At 46.9% G+C, this 22,810-nt stretch overlaps 1 protein-coding gene across 6 annotated transcripts in view; it reads left to right on the top strand.

Moving 5' to 3' along the window:
- Window positions 1-22,810, top strand: part of FGF13 (fibroblast growth factor 13) — a 239,877-nt gene that overhangs the window by 174,024 nt on the left and 43,043 nt on the right. For 5 of the 6 annotated variants that reach the window (XM_032123717.1, XM_032123722.1, XM_032123719.1 and 2 more), the window contains 2 exons: window positions 10,976-11,086; window positions 16,526-16,629. In XM_032123717.1, the coding sequence (XP_031979608.1) occupies window positions 10,976-11,086; window positions 16,526-16,629 (215 nt within the window). Of the gene's footprint in view, window positions 1-8,370; window positions 9,040-10,975; window positions 11,087-16,525; window positions 16,630-22,810 lie in introns of those variants that run through there. The other variant, XM_032123720.1, reaches the window with a different exon arrangement.

Below are 22,810 nucleotides of genomic sequence, written 5' to 3'. Positions count from 1 at the left end.
TGCCTGTATTTGTGTCTGTATGGATGCAGAACCCATATTTGCAGAGGGCTGAATCCAGAGGAAATACAGATACCAGCAACTTCAGGGAGTTGTATCTTGCTCCAGTTTTATGAGGGACTGCCTTGGCATCCCTGCAGCCCTCGCTGCAGGATTTAATTAATTCCATGAGGCTGCATTGGTCGCCTCTGCAGCTGGACACACAGGTGCCATTGTACAATTAGAGCCTTTCATCTCATTACTGCCCCATACAGGAACCAGACAAGGCAAGGGGGGCTTCCTTCATCGTGGTTACATGGAATGGGCAGAGTGGAGTGGCTCAAATAATGACATTAAAGATAAGCCCAGATAACTTCTTGCAATCCAGCAGGCTTATTTCTGTGCCTGACAATCTAAGTCTGCTCCTTGTCTTTTCCCAGAAAAATGTCCCAAGCCTTGGAATGTTGTGTTGTAGATAAACTAAGTTTATTTGTTTGTAAACAAGGTTAAATTGAGTAATTAGAGTAATAACCAAGGGGATGGGGGCTGAAGGGAGAGGACAGAAATCCTGATGTTAGACCATCACCTGCTTAACAGTGTGTCTGTCTGCTGTGAATTCAGCTCAGCATGATTTAGCTGTATGACTGGGGTGTTGCAAAGGCCATACATATGGACTTGGAATTTAATTAAAATCGTGGTATTATCTTTGTGTCTACTTGTGCAGCTTAGTCTGTTCCTTTTGTGGTGCATTTAGGTAGAAATTACCACGAGTTGGACGGCTGTCCAGTCCTTGTACAAGTAAATGTGGCCCTACTGTAGCTCAGCAGGACTTAAGCAAGGAGTAACAGGTCTGAGCTCGGCCAGCTCCATATCTCTTTCTCTGATTTCTGAGCAATGTTTCTCTGCATAGCAACAGAACCTTTTTGAGCTTTCTGATGAGGTCTGAGTCCCCAGAAATGTACCCAGCCGCTAATGCGAATATTGGGAGCAGCAGCAGATGTTCTGCTATTAGCTTCCTTCTCTGAATTGACTTCTCTGAATTTCTTCTAATTTGCTTATGTGAAATTTGCATACACATTTTTTCTAGTCTCCAGACCTATTCAAATCCCACAGAGCAGATGCTGGCTTGTGGTTCATGTTCCTGTTTGCTGGCCAATATTTTTTCACGGTGTTGCTTGCGAAAACAGTGCATCTAACCTATGGTAATGAATTCTCTTCTGTTTACTTACGATGCATTGTATTTTTCATCTCAAAATCCCAGTGTGATTTCTAGATGTCACCTTTGTTCTGCTCTTGCTAGCAGCAGCTCCTGCTAGGCCCGCAGTTGTCGTGAGGCCAATTTCTGCAAGGCCACTTGAGTGTGGGAAGTGCGACTGAGCCGCTGCTCGGGCTGGTTTTCTGTTCCCATGTGTGAGTGAGCACTGCCACAAGCAAGACCCTGAGCTATGCTGACCTTCGTTAAGTGATTGCTTAGTTTGGTGGTGGTGAATATTGCTTATCATAAAGATGCATGAGGTAGGTTACAGTCTAAATCACTCTGCAACAGGTTCAGTAAAGCAGAGGTAATGTTTTCCTTCATATAGCTGTGAAAATAATGGTGTTCTTTCTATGGGAATGAATTGCCATGTGGATTTGCCTTTCTCTCTTCTTTCTTGAATATTCAGCCCAGTTACCTGGTCAGATGAGCTTAGATAAACCTAATTTTTACATCACTGAAGTAAAATCAGATATGTCTTGTTACATCTCTGTTCATATCATGATTATTACATGGTGAACTGAGACAGAATGGAAGCTCAGGCTCATGGCTGTTTTCCTAATCCTCAAGGATATACCTTCCTTCTGCCTACAGACACTGAGGCCAGCATTTTGTTTGGGTAAACTGGTTTCGGTTCCATGCCAGTGAATGAGCAAGGCTCCACTTCCACATTTACAGCAGCATCATTGACCGGTGCAGGGTCTAACTCCAGTTTTTGGAGAGGTCTGCTTCCATCCAAGACACAACACTTCTTCCTCAAAGTCCCTTTCATTTGTGGCCAGCTCTGCTCACCTTCTCATTTGTCCGTGTGAATGTGGTGCCATGATCTTGGCAGTCAGGTAAAAGTCACAGAAAACCAGCGCCAGGCTCTTCTGATCCCAGTCTGGGTAATTTGTTTTCATTGTTGGGAAGCAGATGAGTCTTAGGTTGTTAACACAGTAATGGGAATTGCCAAGCTTGGCATGCACCACAGGATCACAGTGGATTGGGCCCTGTGGTTATGTGAAGCCAAGCAGTGGGGCAGAAGCTCGTTCTGTGCAAAGCAGGGAGCATGACTTTGAGAAGCTGGTGAATGCTTGGATGCAGGTGGAAGGAGGAGAACTCTCAGAGGTTCCAACGCACTGGAGACCCACCAAGTCTGTTTTTATCAAGCTGTTGACAAAGGATGAACCATCAAATCTATGAAAAGGTGGGAAAAGATCTTATTTGAGTAATGTGGCAATTTCCAGGCAACTTGCCTTGGCTCTGTGAAGGACTATTTACAGTGTTCTGTCATGTGTAAAGTGGCCTTATGTTAAGTTTGACAGTGGCATATAGCCCACACTTCTCGTGTGTCCCATGCTGAGATGTAAATATTTCAGGGACGAGAAGCTGTCATTTACATTGATGTTTCCAAGAGTCATCATGCTGAGAGGTGAGTGAACAGATCCTTCTGTGCATCCTGATGTGGGAGTGTTTCTTGATATGGCTGTGTGGTGGGCAGAGAAGTCAGTTGGTCACTGCTGCAAGTTCCTGGCTCAGCTCGGGCCCCCCAAGACCCCAGAATAACACATTCCCATTTTGGGTGCCCGCAGAGCTGTGGGAGTTGATCTCTTCTGTTTGTTCTGTGACCTTTCCCAGCTGATTGGCACTGATCTTTTATGCACCAGATAGAAGATCTTTTGTGGTTGACATTTTGGGATGACTGAATATGAATTAACCTGGGTAAAATATTTTCTATTTTTCTATCTTCAAACAATGCCCTCCTTTTCCAAAAATGGCTGCACTACCAGGTCAGATCAAATCCCATTTTCACTGAGATACTGCTGTAAAGGAATTGGAATTCACAGCTGGGAAAAGGCAGAACTGGGTTTTCTCTATTAGTATTTTCTCTGAGAATCTGAGAGGAAACTGATGTTCTTTGTATGAGGTGTCATGGCCATCCTGAACATTTAGTAGGTCATGCAAGTCATGAAGAAGAGACCCAAGTTCTTGTCAGAGTCAGAGGACCTTGTCCTAGCAAACTTGTGTAGATATGATAAGAGAATGGGCTTAGACTATGAGAACCTTTTGTGGTGCATCAGCTACACAATTATTTTTTAAATACCTTAGTAGTCCTAGTAGATGACTCACGTGTGGAAGGCAAGAGTGTGCTTCTTGGCTTTGCTGGATGGGCACCAGTTTTGGCACATCCAGTTCTGTGCACCAGTTGTACTGGAGTCTCTTCTGGTGTTGGGATTCATGATTCTGTACCCTGAGAAAATGACAAAGATGAACCAACCACCTAATCCTGTCAGGAAGAAGTGAGCTTTTAAATAAAGTGGGTCCAGGTGACATGTCTACACTGGTATCACACGAATCTGTTCTGATTTTTTTCCTGTTTCTGAGCAAGGCTGCCCAGTGCACTTCTGCAAAAAACCATGGCACAGACACACACAGGAACATCCACATCACTATTTACAAGTGCCCTTATGCTCTCAACATAAAAATACTTCTGTTTGCAGCTGCTTATTGTAGCCATTCTTTACCATTAAGGTTAATTTTCAGGTAGCCCAGATGGTCTGTCACTAAAATATCCTCAAATTTGAGCTCTTGGTCTGGAGCTGCTTGAAAGCTCTGCTTCCACTAACACCTTTTTTCATCTTGCACTCAGAAATAAACCCCAGGCTGACTCTTACTTGACCCATATCTAGGGTAAAAACGAAGCTCTCCAGGATGGTGAGGTAGCCAGCAAAGCGTGCTCATCCCCCAGGCAGAGAGCACCCCGCCCTCGCTGCTCTGCAGTGTCTCCAGCCTGGAGCTGGCTGCAGAGGAAGGGCTGAGTCATTTCCATGGGATATTTCACAGAGGAGTTAAGTGATGCAGGACTTGGGTCTGAGCAGCTCTGCTTCCTGGTGAATAGTAATTCTGTTTACTCAGAAGAGCAAAAAATCACTGGGGGCCTCAGTGCTGCTGTGTCATCCCTGACTGGAGAAAGTCTTGTTTATCTCATTCTGAAAAGAGGAAGAAGAGATTCTGGTGGTGCTTTTCAGAAAATAATGCTTTTCTTTTGGAGAGTGTAGGCAGTGGAAATAGTCTATAGGTTTAAAGTTTTAAGCTTTTTTTCCTGCTTTTTCTGTAACAGCAAGAACAAAAGAGCCTCAGGAGAGACTCCTGACACCCAATGCAAGGCTGGGTTTTTTTGTCACACCAAAGCAGCTTCAAGCTTGTAACTGTAGAGGAGTAGTTTGGGGTTTAAGAAGGACTGAGTGAGGCTTGGAGCTGGCTTGGGATTTTTTTTCTTCTGGTCTGATTTTGATGCAGTATTTGTTTTGCTCAACCACTATTAGTTTATATAGGACCTACTATAAATCTTTTACTACGTTTTGTATAGGGGAAGAGGAAATAACTGAAAATGCTGTTTCATCTGAGAATGGGATATTTTGACCCAAGGTGCTGGAAGTAAGTTCCTACTATATGGCAGCATGTCATGAGATTTGCTGCTGCTTCCACAGGGGACAGAGGAGCGTGGGTCCCCTGGAGAGTCACACGTTGGGCTTGTGCTCAGTGAGGAGCGCTGGGGGAAGGAATTCCTCTGCTCCCAGGCTGCAGTGACCACAGGCATGCTGCACAATGGGCCTGTCAGGACCTGCAGTTGCTTTCATGGCAGTCAGCTCTGCAGCTGGCTTGGGATTTTTCACCTGGTCTCAATTTTTGTGCAGCGTTTGTTTTGTCACAGGACTGACCATAAATCTTTTGTGCTAGGGATAGATTGAAACTCAGAGCAAACAGCAGTGGTCTGGGACCTGCCACAGCACAAATGATTCAGGGAGGATGGACGGAAAAACAGAACTTTTGCACTTTGCTCTACTTTGGTGAGAGTCAGCACTGTTGGCAGTGATGGGGGTTTGATACCTTTCTGTGCAGACAGACAGCAAGGGCTGTTAGTCCTGGCTTGGGTACCAAAGTGCAGGCTTTACCTCTGCCCAATCCAGGCAACTTCTGAAGGTTCAAGTACATTTTAGTGATCAGAATCATGGAAATAATCATCAGCAAAGACTCAACAGGTGACTTGGAAGAAAAAGTATAAATCAAAAGTGGGTGAGATCTTTGTCTACTTCAAAACAGTGAAATTGCTTCTGGGTTAGATCGCAGCTCCCGGGAGATCATGGCACTGTCTCTGACAGTAACTGGACAAGTCTGTCCCATGCTGATTTCTTTTTCAGTGAAATGGCACTGGCAATTTACCCCTTAGCTTTAAATGTGCTCCACTGCAATAATCATTAACAAAGAGAAAGAATGTGTGTTCAAGAAGTGTCTGGTTGTCTTCTACGTTCAAAAAAATGACTTGGAATGTAATTTTATTTTATTTTACCTTTTTAGCATGGTGGGGGGTGAACAGCTCTTGCTTTTCAAAGAAAATAAAGCTGTTCCTTGAGATTTTTATGTCTGAAACACTGAAGTAGTCCAAAGGCTGGTCCTGTACCAAAGACGTTTTCCCAACAAGATCTTCATTTTCATGTGCCATATATAGTAAATGAAGACATATTTGTAGGAGTACCGATAGATGAAGAGGTTGATCATGCAAAAAAACTGGAGGACTGTTTTTTGAAACTTAAATCTGATTATGCATATATGCTATTTTTGTTCCTCTCTTTAGTTATCTGTCAAGGAACATTTGAGCAAATGAATTTTCATTATGGATTTTAAGCATGCAGGCTGGAATGCTGGCAGAAAGATATCCTAAATACTGCTTTTATATACTGTTTTTCCCCAGGATTTTCAAGGTTAGCTGAATTCTGAGTTCTGGTTAGTCTCTGTGAAAATGCAATGTTTTGTGACCTTGTAGGACAGATCACAATGAGACAGCTTCACTTTGATCTGAAGATCAAACACTGCTTTCCAAATTGGGAATATTTATGAAGTAACGGGTGAGTCTCAGAAAAAAACCAAGTCTCACTCGTGGCTGTTGGAAGCGGAAAGATGGCAAAACTCATAGTATGTTACCGGTGAGTTGAGTAGGATGAGTTATTGCTAATAATATCCAACTGGCTGGCTCCTGTGTTGGATTTCACATGTCTTATGTGGACTGGCAGATGAGGGTAGTGGTGGAACTTGTGAATTGCAGCTATTTTTATCCTGTTGAACTTAAATAAGAAATTAGGAGCATTTATTTAATATGCATGTGTGCATGGACTGCCTCATAAACAAATGTGTACATGTAGGTGTGCGTGTACACACACAGTTCTTGCAGAAGAGGGGTGCTGAGGGCGGGTGAGGGGGCTGCCAAGCTGAGCACAGCTCAGGCCGTGAGGGCACACCCTGTCCTGGCAGTCAGGCACCGTCGGAGGACTTGTACAGGGTGGGCACCGTCACTAAGACCTGGCCACTCCACAGGTTTCATTGGGGCAGGGATTCCCAGTCAGAGGAAAGAGGTTTGGAGCTGTTGTGAGCTGCTTCTAGTTGAGGGAAGGACTGCAGTATTTACAGAGGTACAGAAACCTCTTTTGAACTGAGCTGTCTGAAGGTGATGGGCAGCCTGGTTTCTGCTGCCCTTGCCGGGCATTGTCGGGGTGTGACCCCAGAGAGGGAGGAGAGCACCTGATTTTGCTGAGGGTATGTGGAGGAGAGGAAGAAGGGGCAAATATCCTGAGATACCTGGCCTAGTCCGGAAATACATCAGGAACCTGGTGCTGTCACACCAACCCACCTACATCACTGGTGTCTCAGTAGCCCCCGGAGAGCTGGCCCAGGGCACACAGGATGCATCTGCCAGGCTCGGATGACAGGAGCCTGTTGCCACTGCAGTCCCCACGGGGCTCAGCTCCCGCATGGAACCAGCTCACAGGGACATCCCAGCCCGCCTCAGTGCCTTCGAGTGCCGTGAATCCCCTCTGCCTCGGGATAAATTCTTTCAGTAGTTGTTTGCCTTCAGGGCTGCAGATCTGTTTTACTTCTAGCCTGAACTGGCTTTGATTTAGGCTCCAGCTGTTGAAAGCATACTAAAGAGCAGGGAGTGGGTTGCAAAGGGATCTCCAGGACCTCCTGCGTCCTGCGTCCTGGGGCATGGATGTGTGCGGGGTCTGGTGTCCGCTGCAGGGCACTGACCACAGCGCAGTGCCAGGCTCTTACCCAGCCTCATGACACTGCTGCGTCTCCCTGCCTTGGTACCGCGGCAGCGGGGGCTGAGTAAACCCAGCTGGCGTGAGAGCCTGGCCTCGGGGGACACAGGCACCGTGGGGGGCAAAGGGAAAGGGGAGAACATGGCAGTGCCAAGGAAATCGCTCTGAGGATTTCCTAGTCTGCTACAAAACTGGAGCTGAGAGCAGGTAGTGGAAACGAACGGCAAGAGAGGCAAAAAGCCTCCAGTAAACCCGTGAGGCAGAGAGGGGACATCCTGTAAGGATGGGAGAAAGGCAAGGGAGAGCTGTGGCTGGAGCTGCCCGCCTGCCGCGGGCCCCGCTGCTGCTGCCGCCAGCCAGGTGTCCCCGCTCCGGTGCCAGCGGGGCTGTTTGCTCACCGCAGTCACGTCTGTTTGGGTGTCTGCGCCTGCCGGGAGGCGGCTCCGTCCGGCGCAGGTACCCCCGCCCCGGGCAGCCCCTCCCGTGGTGCCCCCGCCCCGGGGCCGCTCCCGCCGCCGCCCCGAGCCCCCTCCCCGCCGGCGGCCCCTCCGCAGCGCCGGGCAGGGCTGCGCTCGCCGCCGCGCCCGGAGAGCGGCGGGAGGAGGAGGCACAGGCGGAGGAGGAGGGAGGGTGCTGATAAGGGGTTTGCTGCGTCGCCTCATTTCTGTACCCAGCGCACGGCTCGTGGGGAGTGCGCGGTGCCTGCTTCGCTGCCGGAGGGATCCTGCTGCTGCCGCTGCCGCTGCTGCAGTCCCGGCGCAGGCTGCCGGCTCCGAGCGGCTCGGGATCGCTGCGTGTTCAGCGTCTGGGAAGTGCTGCGGTGCGAGAGCCGAACGTGCCGTGCAGGGGAGGCCGCGCTGACCTGCGAGGAGCGCAGGGGAAGAGGCTGCCCGAGGCGCTCGGCAGCCGAGCGGCCGCGCATCCACACCTCAGGCCAGTGTCTCCACCGCCAATTGCTTCGGGTCTCTTCTTAAGGGAGAAGAGGGAAAAGGATCCAGAAAACGCCTGCAACTGGACAGCCCCTGCTGGAGTCTAACAGGTGTTTGCTGGGATTTGAATGGGGAGGGGACGGGTGGGGAGAAAAGTTAACTGGAGAAATTTGGGCTAGGAGAGATGCGATGATCTTGCACCAAGTGGATGTGCCATGTCTGCATGCAAATAGCGCGTCTGGAGAATCTCGGAGGGATGTCTTGCAAGTGATCTGCGTGATCTCCGTAGAAACGCTCACCTCTGCCTGCAAACTTTCCCTTGCTAGAAGTTGGGAGGAATAGAAAAGCACCAGAAAGTCAAAAGGGGAAGACCTCAGAGGACAAAAACGCTTGAGCTAAACTGTTGCGTCCCGAGCCGGGGCTGTGGTGCGAGCATCCCGCCGGTGTCTCCTGGGCTCCCGAGCCGATTGGCGGTGGGTGGCGTTGGCCGAGCTGCCCGGCAGCGTCCCCGGCCTTGGGGACGGGCCGAGCAGCATGCTGGCTGCGGCGACCGCAGCCGGCCAGCGACCCCCGCGTGCCTGACCCGCCCGAGGTGCCGGGGCGGTGGCGGCCATGGCTGCAGCCATCGCCAGCTCCCTGATCCGCCAGAAGAGACAAGCCAGGGAGCGGGAGAAGTCCAATGCCTGTAAGTGTGTCAACAGCCCCAGCAAGAGCAAGGGAAGCTGCGACAAGAACAAATTGAATGTGTTTTCCAGGGTCAAACTCTTTGGCTCCAAGAAAAGGCGAAGAAGGCGACCAGGTTGGCAGGGGTTATATCTTTGGGGGGTTGGTTTGTTTGATGTAATGGAAATTGGGATGTGTGTCAGGTGTGGGGAAAGGGGGAGCGGTGTCTCGGGGCTCGTACGGTGGACGTGCGGGCATTGCCAGTTCTGGCTTGTATGGCCTGGCTGACTTGGGTACCCCATGCCAGTCCTTTCCCCTGTGCTGTTCATCTGGTTGGTTTGGGTAGCCCACACTGCTGCTGTCTGCCTCACCTGCACACCTGTGTGCACCCATGTACCTGTCAGTCCGTGTCTGTCTCTCTGTTACACATGTGCAAACACATTGGTGTATTTGTGGGGGAGATGCTGGCGGGGAAGTTCCCACACACGCATCTCTTTCAGTTGTATATTAAATAACTTCGTGGTCTAGAGGTCTGGTTTTGTTGTCCTGCTTCACAGAATGCTTGTGCCATGCTTTACTGATTGCAGATGAGGCTTTTTGTTTTTGCTGGCACCTTCCAGAGTTTTGCTTCAGCGCCCTGTTCCTTTCTAGGAATCTCATACCTGCAGCTGCCCTGGATTGTTTTGTATGTGGGAGGAGCAAAACCCTCTGGCAATGATGCCATGGCTTTGCTGTGCTGGAGCATTGGTGCTTTTGCCACTCCACCTGTCTGCCTTGCTCAGCAGCCACGGGAAAGCTGCCTTGCTCGCAGTTTGCCAACAGCTTTGGGATGGATTATGGCTAAAGAGCCAAAGTGAGGGTCGGAATAATTTCTTGTCAGCAAAGTTGGTAGTTAAGAGTTGTGGATCTGTCACTACTCTTATCAAAGTTGCTAATAAGGTCTAATACACTTAGGCAAACTGTTGTAAGCTTTCGCCTTCAGCCCCTGCTAAAATGAAGTACATTAGCAGAGCTCCCTAGTGCCTTTGATTACAAACACAAGGAGTCTTATCCAGACACAGAGTGCCGGAAATGACACACCATATCTTCCCCGTGTGTTTATCTCTGAAGAAAGTAAGATGTTGTGGAGCAAGCTGCAGGGATGCACCAGCTCCTGACAAGCGTAATTGTGTGAAATGACTACAATGCAGATGTCATTGGGATTCAGTGGATGTAGACCTTTTTTGCAATTACTCCTGATGCTTTAGCCAGATTTCATAAATTACACACTTGACAGCATATCCTGCTGCTGTATACTTTTTGTTCTGGAATGATATGAAACCATGTGAGATACCTCCCTTTCTAGCTGTGAATCTGAAGATGGTAGTGAAAAAAAGGAAATCTATCCAAACTATGCGTTGTTTTGATCTTTCTTTTTCTAGCTGATGAGGTAATTACCTCAGCCCTTATGGTAATATTTATTTTGCACTTCCACACATTGCTGGATTTCAGGGTTTCCCTCTCCATTTTCCATATGTTCATTGAGTAGTTTATCTCTTCGGATGCTCTGTACTCTTTGGAGCAGCAAGAGATGGGGGTTTGTTTATTAGAGCTGCAGCAGTTCCTGTGCTAAGCATTTGCTGCTGTATATTTAGGCTCTCAACTGTCACTGTGGCTCTTATTAATGCTATCATAATAGTCTTCTTTTTCCTCTTCATCTAAGAACTCACACCTTTTTAAAAGGCAGAATGTGCTCTTTGCCAGCTCATTTTTAATCTTCAATGAGATAGGGCTGGGCTCCTGAGGCCAAGCAGTGCCGTTGGAATCCGTATTCACTGGAAGTAGCTTTTACTGTGCTACTCATATTGTAATCCAAAGTGGCATTTAATCATTTTGGCAATTGATTTCATAGACATAAATTTGGTCTCAGACTAAATGAAAAGTGTTGCAAAGCTGGTAGCCCTGCTTTTGTTTTGGGTCTTTTTCTTATCTCAGCCTTGAGAAGAAACCTGAAGATTTGTTCTCAGCGTCCTGCTTGCTTGGAATGGCACATCAGGATTTCCCACATTAATCTCACTATTGTTTTTTTACAGAGCCTCAGCTTAAAGGTATAGTAACAAAGCTATACAGCAGGCAAGGATACCACTTGCAGTTGCAAGCAGATGGAACAATTGATGGAACAAAAGAGGAAGACAGTAGTTATAGTAAGTGACACGAGAATAAATGGTGTGTTTGTGAATTGTGGTGTCTCGTCCTTCCCATACAGGTCCCCTCAGAGCTGCTGTCCTGGGGTGGCTGAGCGAGTGGCAGCGGCACAGGAGTCCTTCAGACCTACTGGGTCTGAGAGAAATACAGATAAAAATCACTTATAGAAATAATGAACTAGAGGAGGTAATGATGACACATGTGACAAACAAAGCAAATGTTATCTCCATGGTAATCCAGAGAAGTTCATTGCTGTCCTTTGGATTTTATTAGATTTTTTTTCGGCAGGGAAAATTTGCTCGCCTACTCAGAGCCTGAAATAGAATAACGCTATCTCTACTCTCAAACGGGCTCATTCAAACAGCGCCGTGTTACTTCACAAACTGGGACTTCAGCATCATTTTAAAGTTCACATTTCCTATTATTTTTTTTTTTTTTTTTTTTTTTTTTTTTAATATTTACAAACATAATTGTACCATCAGCTTTCAACGAGCTTTCCCTCAGGTTTTCTGTGAAAAAGCTCTGGGCATTTTTCGTTGTTGTTTTTGATTGGTTTTTTTTCAACTTTGAGGATTAATAGAAAACAGGAAAAAATGACTAGAGCATTGATTTGGTGTGTGAAAAATACCTAAGGGTCTCACGTAGCTATACTAGCTACCTGAGACTGTGTTTCTGTAAAGAGTGCAAGGAGTTTTGAGAAGATATTTCAGGCCACTTAAACAAAAACCATAAAATCTACAGGCTCTTCTTTTTTAATTATTAAAAAGCACTGATTTAAGTCCCACTATTTTCATTCAATAGCATTTGCAGGTGAAACATTTCATTTTACAGGGCACTCAAATATGGCAGAGGCAGCAGCGGGGTGCAGGAGGAAGTATTGTATCTTACCTGCACAATCACTTGTTCCCACCCTTTTCCCACACCCTCTTTAATCCCGTTTGCAGCCCTGTGTTCCCCTCTGAGTGAGAAGAGGGAGCTGGGTTTGCTGTGGGAGGAGGTGCCCACAGCCCCTGGAGCTGCTGTGCAGAGGGGTCAGTGAGGATCTGTGGGGACACCTGGGGTCTGGGGTGCCATCATCACCTGCAGAGAAGGTGGCACAGGGACCAGGTGGGTGCAGTGCTGATGACTGCTGCCATCTGCCAGAGTTCAGAGCAGTCGCAAAAGTCACCCTAGAAGTGGGCGTTAAACAGTGCTTTTCCTTCAGGTGAATGACCTGGTATTTAAGATTTCAAAAGTCACTACAGTGCACTCAGGATTTTGAGGTAATTCTTTCAGTTATCTCCAAAAAAAGGCTGAGAAAATAGGCAAACCTTCCTCTTTCAATCAAAGTGTGATATTACTATTAACTTCTAATTTTCCAGAGCAAGTATCTGAAATTGCAAATATTGAATATTTTTTTGATTGTTTTATCCAAATACTTTGCTTGGAATCCCTCTATAGGGATTCTGAGATTTCAAACAAGGTAAAATCTATGGAAATACAGACGTATCTGTTTCTAAGATATCTTTGTCTTCACTGTGTCCTTAAATTGGCCATAACTTGATAGATTATTAAGCAAATTTTAAGAAAGGTTATTAAGCAAATCATAAGAGCTGCTTGTTTCTGGATACCAGCCTTCCAAAATACTGACTACTTAAATATAATGGAAATATCCCAGAAATTACTGCAGCTGGGCTGCAGCATCTAAATGTTCAGAACAGAGGAGGGTTTTATCATAACACAAATGCTATTGTGTGTATTCCTCTTTTATGTACAGTAAGCGTATGGCTCTGGGTGTCCTGCAGCCGTGGATTTATTTTGATTGCAGTTATTTTAATGGAGCTGGTAAGAGTGACTGTGGATCAGAGGCCACATTAGGAGCTACCCTCAAGGCCTTGTTCACATGACTGTTTAGAGGATCAGGCCCTCTAAAATCCTTTCTTCCAGCACCTGCAGAGACATCTCTCATTTAGTCCATATTTGTGCGCTGTGAGGAAGCCCCAGGACTGACGGCTCCCTCCTAAAGAGATTGTTCTTCCCTGTGTGTGGCAGGGATGGGGAGAGCTTGCAGCCCCCAAGAGCCAGCTCTGTTTTGTGGTCCCAGACACAGCCCGGGGCCAGGATCCACCTTCTCCGTGGTTTCCTCCCTAGAGCTGGGTAGGAAGGTTGCCTGAAATTCCCCTTTCGCTCCTGACAATCGTTTCGAGCTCTGCAGCCCCACTGCTGAACGCAGAGCTCACAAAAACAAGGTGGCATCCACAACTGCAAGGAGCTTAAAAGAAAGCTGGAAATTTGGAGCAAAATTTAGGCAGGAAGTGAAACATGGATTTAAGGAGCTACAGCAGTCACCAGGTCTCACTTTTAGCCAAGAGTCCATGTGATTTAAGGAAGTTCTTGGAAAGGATCTCCTGGCTGAGAGACAGACTTTTGCTCATTAAATATGTTGAATAGGGCAAGGGTTTAAATTAAGGCAGAATTTATTCCCCGGTTCTGGCAAGACAAAAAGATTTCAAGACTGGTAAAATAAGGAAATGTAGGAAACTATGCCTTGGAGGAAGTGTACGAAGGTCCAGGTGGCCAAGCCAAGACTGGCAGACCTCACAGAAATGTTTATGTTCTTAAATCCAGCTGTGGCCTGCTGCCTCTTACTGCACAGCTTTATTTCCCTGTCAGCTTGTACTGCACAAGGACCCTGGCAAAGATCATCTCTCCCTTAGGCATTGCTTAGTTGTTCATTAGGATGGGTATTATATCCTTATTTTAAACAATGCAAATGTTACAGGGAAAGAGTAGGATGCGAATTGCTTTGGATTATTTTATGCTGACGCCAGCTGATCACAGTAGCACGTAATTTATTTTGCTGCAGCTTTTTTGCCACCCCTTCTGTCATATGTGTCCACATGAGGGTCATCCCCTATGAATGTTATAACACCTCCATCCTGTTGTCCCTCTGGGGACTTGCGGAGGTGCTCCCTGTGGCTCTGCTGTGGGTCCTGTCAGCAGTCACAGTTGTGGACAGGTCACTCACTGTTCCAGAAGCCAGCCCTGGGCTTGCTGCTGCACAGGGGCAGTGGGAGTAACAGCTGCTGCTGAAAGGGACAGTCGCATTTTGGGTGCAGTGCCAGTGGCCCTGTCCTTAGAGGCAGCAGCTGGGGCAGGGTGTCTGGTTGTGCAGGGTGTCTGTGTCCAGAGTGAGCACCGCTCCGACAGCCGGCCCCTCTCCGCTTGGGCAGGGCCAGCATTTTCCCCCACAGCCCTTTCCCAAATTCCAACAGTCTGCCACAGCAGCTGCTCATCCCACTGAAGTTTAAACCAGCTCCTGAGCGTGCCTCACCCTCATCTTGCCTCGAAGTAGAGCCTGGACGTTTATGGCAGGGAATTGTGTCCCGCTGCCGAGGGCAGCAGCCGAGCACCCATCGCAGCAGGTGCCCAGCCTGCCTCGGGCTCAGCCCCGGATCTGCTCCCTTGCCCAGCAAAGCACAGCCAGGAATTCCTCACTCAAGCCCATCCCGGTGGCCCCTGGCAGCTGTGTCCCTGCTGTCCCATCCCAGTGGCCCCTGGCAGCTGTGTCCCTGCTGTCTCGGGCACTGCCCTCTCTTCAGCTGGTTACTCACAGCGCAATTTACAGTGTGCTGAAAACGCCCAAACACCTGCCCTGCTTGTAAATGTGCCATTAAGAAATCCCCTTTCAAAAGAGACCTGCAGGTTCTGCCTGCATGCTGAGCTTTAAATCGTTCTCTCCAGCCTACATGAAGACCAGGTGCTGCTTTTTGGGGTTGAACTGCAAAGGACCCCTGTCCAAGGGAATATTTACTGAGACAGACAGGGAATATTTTCTCCCCCAAATAAACTCAAGCATCTGATAGAATGAATGAAAAATCCATTTCCCAGACTGAAAATCTAAGTTTCTTTTGCTAAAAGCTGCACAGAACTAGAGAATTTTGCTTTAGTGAAGAGAAAGTAATGGGTGTTGATTTTGTGCTGGAGGTGAGCCTGAGGAGGGTCTGCATGTGTTTGTGTCTGCATGTACACCCGTGGGTGTGAAAGGTAAAGAAAAACACAGATTTTATGATGCCCTACATTTATTTGTTAGTTCTGGAAAGTTCCAGCTTTTCTGCTACGTTCAGCCATTGTGGGAAGTGCAGTGCTCAGAGGTGCCCCGACCTCATGGCGCTCGATGCGCTCTTGAGAGCCCCGTACCCAGAATTTAGGATCTGTGTTAAATGCTGTCAAGCTGTAATTTTTTTTTTTTTTCCAAAAGTATGACCATTTGGGGGTTTTCAGGCTGAAAAAGGAATTTATAATGGGTCATAATTCTTAGCTCGTAATTTTGAAAATAATAAAAATATTTCAAATTCATATTTCAGTTTTAAATTGGCTTTAGACAGTGACCATAAATACCAAACTTCAGCCTGAAGCAGACCAGAGTTTTCCAGCCAAGTAATAAATCACTGGAAATGAGAGGTAGTTTGGCATTACTTCATCCTATCTCTGCATTTCTGTTATAGACTGGAAGGAGATGCTTTGGGTTATGATAATTTTCTTAACTCCCCTTTATTATTAATCCTACATACTGAACACAGAGTACTGTATTCACCTCATTATTTCTTGTGTTCAGTTTTAACATATCCATGAATCTAAGATATGGCAGAGCTTTGCTTTTTTCCTTTTTTTTTCTTTTTTTATTTTTTATAATTTGCCACTTTGCAAACCGGAATCTTCATTTTTTGAAGAGATGGTTCTGTGCTTATAAATACTGCCACTATTAGCATGTGTACAAGCAGAAACTCAAGCAGAACATTCAAAGCAGCTCAATTTCGAAAGCACAGATTCAGGGGTTGATCTAAAGAATATGCTGCCATTTCATTTCATTTTGAAGTTATTTAACTCTGTTTTTTCAAACCCATTCTCCTCTAAAAAAGAGGAAAAATTAAACCCCAATGAGTTATGAGTGGAAACATTCTGAGATGCTAATGATGGTTTTTAACTTTTCTGAATTTCATCTTCTTCCTTCATTTTGGTCAAAATGTTTACTGATCTGGAAAAAAAGTTCTGATTGTCTTGAAAATTTTTTTTTGTTTGTTTGCTTCTGGATTCCTTTTTTATTTCCTTTTTGCACTTAAAAAAAAAAAAATCCCTAACAAAAACCAAACTGTGTTTAATTCTACTCAGCAGAGCCTGGATTCTGCTCATGAGGCAGGTAAGTCATTTTAGCTGTCAGCAATTCACCATCTTCAGAACGAGGGAGATGCCCTGCTCCCCTCAGATAATTTCAGCTATTGGTAGAAATTGCTGTAAAAGGACATGATGGTAGAAGTACTGCTCTGCAGCACCCACAGAAATTAATATATGCACGAATAGACATTTTTTATTTGGTTCTGGTAATTATAGTTTAATTTTCTATCTAATCTGCATACTCTGAAGGATTAATTGTGCTCTCCATCTCCTTTCTCTCCTAGCTTTGTTTAACCTCATACCTGTGGGTTTACGAGTGGTGGCGATTCAGGGGGTTCAAACAAAACTATATCTGGCAATGAACAGTGAAGGATACCTATATACATCAGTAAGTAAATATTTCTAATTCTGTTCTCAGTGGAATTGTGGTAAGAACTTAGTAAATGAATAATTTACCGTTGCAACAGATCTGCTTATAACCTGTAATGGGTGAGGTTTGACAGCAAAGTCGGTGTAGTGGTGATAGTCTGGTTCTGGTTTATTAATCTTTTCCATCAGGAACACATATGGATGTATGGAATCAAATGGTGGTGCCTTTGAATAATCCCGAAGTGTGACCTATAAAAAAAAAGCCAGCCAAGAAAGGATCCTCTCTCTTGGTCACTGTGGACTGACTGGGCTGATCAGAGTGGGGTCCTGAGGGGAAGGGACAACTTTGTGTATCACACACATTCCTGAACATGGTTTGTGTCTTCCTACATAATCTGTATTACTGTAATTAAAGGAATTAGAGAAAGTAATTTTTTTTTTTTGTTTGGCCAGGATTTTCAAATAGAAATTTTATGTCTTCAAGTAGGTGAGTGAGTGAAGAACAGTTTTATTAGTAGTTTTGATAAATAATGCAGTTAATAATTTTCAGTGATGTTTCTCACAAGAGCAAGCAGTGTTTTTATAAAAAAAGAAAAAAAGTAAATTTTAAAAAATAGACCATTTTCCAGTTAAAAACATTTAGTTGAACTGTGTTCAGGAGCTTTAATTTTACAGTCTTAAAAGATTTTTCCCAAGGAGGAAAATAGAGAAAAATGTATTCTATTATCTACTACAAATGATTCTCTTCTATAAATTATTCCCTTAATTCTTATAAAAATAAAGCAAACTTACTCAAATCTCTCATTTATTTTGCAATCCTGACAGCTGGGAGAAGGGGCAGCTTTGTATATTTTTTCCTCTTGTGTCTGCCAGAGCAAGAGCAGCTCAGGCCCGGCCGTGCTTCGGGACCAAGGAGCGTTTCAGAGAGCGGCGCCTGCCTGTGCTGCTCGGGCTGTTGGCTCAGCAGGGCTCGTGCCCGGCTCCGCTGGGCTGTGCCCGCACCGCCAGAACGGGCCCAGGCCCTGATCCCGCGTGGTCACAGCGCTGGGACCGCCCAGGGTCACTCACAGGGGCACTGCAGAGTGCCCTGGCTGTGCCATGTGCCACCCTGTGCCACCCTGTGCCACCCTGTGCCATGTGCCATGCTGTGCCGTGTGCCATGCTGTGCCGTGTGCCATGGGCCACCCTGTGCTGCGCCATGCTGTGCCACCCTGTGCCATGTGCCACCCTGTGCTGTCCCATGTGCCGTGCTGTGCCATGTGCCATGCTGGGCCACCCATTTATACCACATGTGCCACCCTGTGCCATGTGCTGCCCTTTGCCATGTGCCATGCTGTGCCATGTGCCACCTTGTGCTGTGCCATGCTGTGCTGTGCCACCCTGTGCCATGCTGTGCCACCCTGTGCCATGCCGTGCCGTGTGCCACCCTGTGCCATGTGCCACCCTGTGCCACGCTGTGCCATGTGCCATGCCATGCTGTGTCGTGTGCCGTGCCATGCTGTGCCATGCCATGCCGTGCTGTGTGCCACCCTGTGCCATGCTGTGCCATGCCATGCTGTGCCATGTGCCATGCCATGCTGTGCTGTGCCATATGCTGTGCCACCCTGTGCCATGCTGTGCCACGTGCCGTGCTGTGCTATGTGCCGCCCTGTGCCATGCTGTGCTATGCTGTGCTGTGCCACGTGCCGTGCCGTGCTGTGCCATGCCATGCTGTGCCATGCTGTGCCATGTGCTGTGCCATGTGCTGTGCCATGTGCCATGCTGTGCTGTGCCATGCTGTGCCGTGCTGTGCCGTGCTGTGCCACGTGCCGTGCCATGCTATGTGCCGCCCTGTGCCATGCTGTGCTGTGCCATGCTGTGCTGTGCCATGTGCCGTGCCGTGCTGTGCCATGCCATGCTGTGCCATGCTGTGCCATGTGCTGTGCCATGTGCCATGCCATGCCGTGCCATGCTGTGCCATGCTGTGCCGTGCTGTGCCATGTGCTGTGCCATGTGCCATGCCATGCTGTGCCATGCTGTGCCGTGCTGTGCCATGCTGTGCCACGTGCCGTGCCGTGCCGTGCTGTGCCATGCTGTGCCACGTGCCATGCCGTGCCGTGCCGGCTGCCGCGGCTCCGTCCCTTCTCAGGACGTGCCCTGGAGCCGTGGCTCAGGCCGGGCTGCAGAGGTTGGTGCCCAGAGCCAAAGCTGGAGTGGCTCGGTGCTTTCCGTGCACGCGTTCTGGAGAAATCTCTTCTGTCTCTGCAAGGGTGAAGGAGGTGGGGTGGGGATTTACCTGCAGTGGAGCAGTAACTTCTCATTGTGAGACACAACCTGGAGCTGCAGGGGCCACCGAGAGGATGGAGTAGCACTTCTGATAGCCCTTGATGTGAGGAGAAAGGGCAGAATGTTACCCTGATTTAGATTAAGTCCAGCTTTTAGCTTGATGGGCATCTAGGCATCTGAGATTCATTTTGGTTGTAATTTTTGTTCTTTGCATTGATTGAGGGTAGTTCTTCATGTGCTTATGTTCCATGAATAGTGTCTTCCTTAAGTCCTTTAGTATCTTTGAATTTCATAGTTTATGGCATTGCAAAATTATCTGGTGATATCTCTCTATTTTCCCCTTAGTAACAGTGGTCATCTTTGTTTCTTTATTAGACAACTATATTTTCTTACATTTATTTTTTTATTCTTCTTGAACTTGATGGGCTTGGCAAGGCCTTAAACAGACTTTTGTTGTGTGGTTTCCCAGCTTCATACTCTTAAATACTCTTCACAAAGACAGGTGTCCATTTAATTTGATCGACTTTTCTAAAGGAAGTTGTCACCTAAGTTCTCAATAATCTTGTGTTTTTCCCCTGCTGCCTTCTGGTTAGGTTGTTTTGTTCTTTGCAATAATCACAAGGAACTCGTGGAGGGAAAAACCAACTCCTGTCCCTATCAATGAGCCCAGGGAATGGACAAGGGCTGGTGAGGGGCATCTGCCCCTGCTTCACATCCCGTGCAAAAAGGTTGCCAGAAATCCAGTTCCAGCACTATTTTTTAAGTGTTTCTAGCATTTCTTTTGCTGATAACAGTCCTTTCAGCAAGGGATGCAGTCTGACAGTCTGATGCATGGGAAATGAACTCTATATTTTGGGCTGTGTTCTTGGTTGATATAAATGAGTCCCAGGAGAGCTCAGCTGATTTATACCAGCTGAACACTCACCTGTTCAAGGAAAGCCACCAGGGAGTGTGGGGAACAGATCAACTCAAGTAAGTGACATCCATCTACACATGCTGAGGGTTTCAAAGCCTGTACAGGGATGTGTTCCTGAATGGGATTTGTCAGGAGCAGACAGATGGCAACATGGGATTGATCAAGTGCAAAAGCCCCACAAAACACTGTCAAGTTCCTGAAGCAAGAGAACAGGGGAAATAGGCACTTAAACTGTAGATAACTACAGCAGATATAGTTGCACCATTTCCAGAGAGAAATGAAATGAGCATTGATGATGCAATTTAATAAAGAGAGAGAATGTTGTGGTCTGTATCACGATCACTTGGTTTTGGTTCTGTTGTGATTCTTGTGTCTGTGCAGAGGGGACCCAGGTATCTGACCTCAGAGGCAGCCTGCAGTGTGGTTTGCTTCACCCCAGTGACTGTACCCAAGAATGAGGTGAATTTTCTCCGTGGGGGGATCAGTGATGTATAACAAATCTGCAGAGAACAGATATCTGTAGTTGGCCGCCAGAGTTTATAGATAGTTGGCGGCATCTGTCAGTTAAAGCAAAAGTAAGATCTTTAATGTAATGATAAAAGTTCCTTGGGGACAAGGCAGCAATTCAGCTAAGCAAAAGAAAGATAAACTGTTAAACTAAATATGTAATTGTCAACATGTGTTATAGGAGCACATCCAAAGTCCTGGCCTGCAGGGAAGGGAAGCGACCTTCACAGAACACCGTGTTTGAAATGGTTTCTTTCCTGCAGCCAGTTTCCTCCCAAAGTCCATGGGTGTTGTGTGACTGCACCTCCCAAGCTGAACCCACCCTCGAAATTTTATTTTGGAGGGACCTTGTTAGGAGCTATTTGAAGCCGCAGCCCTTGGTGCTTGAGCATCCTTTCCAAATGAAAACACAGGTTTGATTCATCCCTCTCACACCAGCGTCATGCTGCTGCAAGATGACTTAAACGGTGTTGTGGCACTGCTGTCTTACGTAACCACACCATGAATCATTTCGTATTTTAGGGTGGCTTTTATTTTATCTTACTTCTGTTTCTGTGAACGACTACATCTTTCAGATGACCACCATATATACCACACTTGAGTTTTCCAGGTTTCATATCCCATGAATTTGATGTGTTATTTTGTTGTCTTGAACAAAAAAGCAAAATCCATTTTAAGGATCTGTTTGTCAGACACGCAGTCCTGGAGCTATTGCTTTCTCATTAAAGTGATGGTGATATGACAGAGGAGGCTCTCAGCGATTCAGAGCAGCAGCTGAGTGAAGTTCCTTAAGGGGAAGGCATGTGGCGGTGAAGGGAATTGGGTGTTCTTCTTGGATTCTGCACAGGCTGGAACAACCCGAAATACAGCACATTTAGAAAACAGCCTGTGAACCTCCAGCCATGTGTTTTCCATGAACCATCATGTTAGATTTTTTCAAATAGCGTAATGATTGCCAGTGAAATGCATGTTTTTCCTATAGGACATTTCAGTGCAGGTGATTTTGTGCTTGTTTATCCTGGATACATTGTCAGAAACAGTAAAATTGATTATATGCTGCTCCTGGCATAGTTCTGGCCAGTCCCAGGAGCAGTGCAGCTCAGCTTAGAAAGAGGGTTTGTTTCCCATCTTGTCTCGTTCTGGGTTCCTGTGTTTTACCAAAGTATTTAATTTACCAGTGTCACAGGCAGTTGCTTGCAGCTTCTCCCAGCCTGAGGGAGCCTCTACCTAAGAGTGGTCCTTTGCCCTGACCACGTGTGATAGGGTCTAGTCTGTCCGTCCCCCATACAGCCTTCCAGCTTATCTACTGGCAGTTCAGGGCACTCAGCCTTCTGTAGGATGGCTCTTAGGAAGAGGTGTTTATGCTGGCTTTGTTAACTATCCCAGGGTGTCCAATACTTTTGATTAAATATTGGCGCTGTACATGGCTTAATTTTGCCATTTCTTGTCTGATGTCACTTGGTGCAGAGTTAGCAGGGGTTTAAGGAGCACTTTGGTGTAAGACCCTGTGCAGAGTTGTACATATAATTTACCCTAAGAGAGCATTCAGCTAACATTGTCCCCTCTATGTAAATTAAACTGTCAAGTATAAGTTTGGTACCTGAACTGAAAGTAAATATTGTGTGAAGCATGCACGTTGAGTGTAGCCAAGAGAACTGAATGTGATTAGATTCTCAGAGTGGTTCAAAAATTGGTTTTGGTGAGTTGGAGAGAAGTTTATGCATATTTTAATACTGAACAGTGCAGTGGAGACCTGCTGTAGCTAATGGGAATGGCTAGGGTATTTATAATGAATTACTGGCAAAGAGCATTTTTCCACCTCAGGGAAATAGCATAAACCAAGAGCTAGGGGAAATAATCAGAAGCTTCATCTGGTTAAATTTGCATGTCAGTATAAAGAGTTTTTTACCATGAATGCAGGCTGTACCTTTATACAGTGGATTCTCTTCAATGGCAGGGTCTGAGGTGCAGATCCATGTTTTCCTTTCTGTAACAGCACCTTGCTCTGTGCTGGGTAAGTGTTCAGCATCCCCACAGTGAGGAGGATGCTCTGACCTGCTGTGTGCTGACAGCCCTGACTGCTGCTGCTGCCTCTCAGCAAAGAGGGCAGCGGGGCAGGACAGCTGTGGGGTCAGTGTGGGGACAGGAGCGTGTGTCCTAAGGAGGTTCCCAGGCGCTGTAGGACCAGCCTGACCTGCTAAATGTTTTGTGACACCTTTAGCCTTGGACACTGCTGTAAGTGACGCCTGCAGCTCAGCTCAGTGCTGCACACCGTGTGCTCTGGTTCAGTCCTACAGCAGTGCTGCGCACGGAGGTGGGTGCTGGCTGGTGCCTGGCACAGAGGAGGCTTGGTGGGTCTCAGTGTAGCATCACAGGCTCCTGATACTCCAGCCCGGACTCACTGGCTCAGCCTCCAACCAGGGCGACTGACTGGGATGTTTGGGGTTAGCTGTGAGCTGAACTGTGTCTGGCAGTGTAGCTGCAGAGCCTGCTGCTCACAGACTTGTCCCCC

This window comes from Corvus moneduloides, chromosome 14, assembly GCF_009650955.1.
Source record: "Corvus moneduloides isolate bCorMon1 chromosome 14, bCorMon1.pri, whole genome shotgun sequence".
In the NCBI taxonomy this organism is placed as follows: domain Eukaryota; kingdom Metazoa; phylum Chordata; class Aves; order Passeriformes; family Corvidae; genus Corvus; species Corvus moneduloides.
This window is presented reverse-complemented; position numbering and strand designations above follow the sequence as displayed.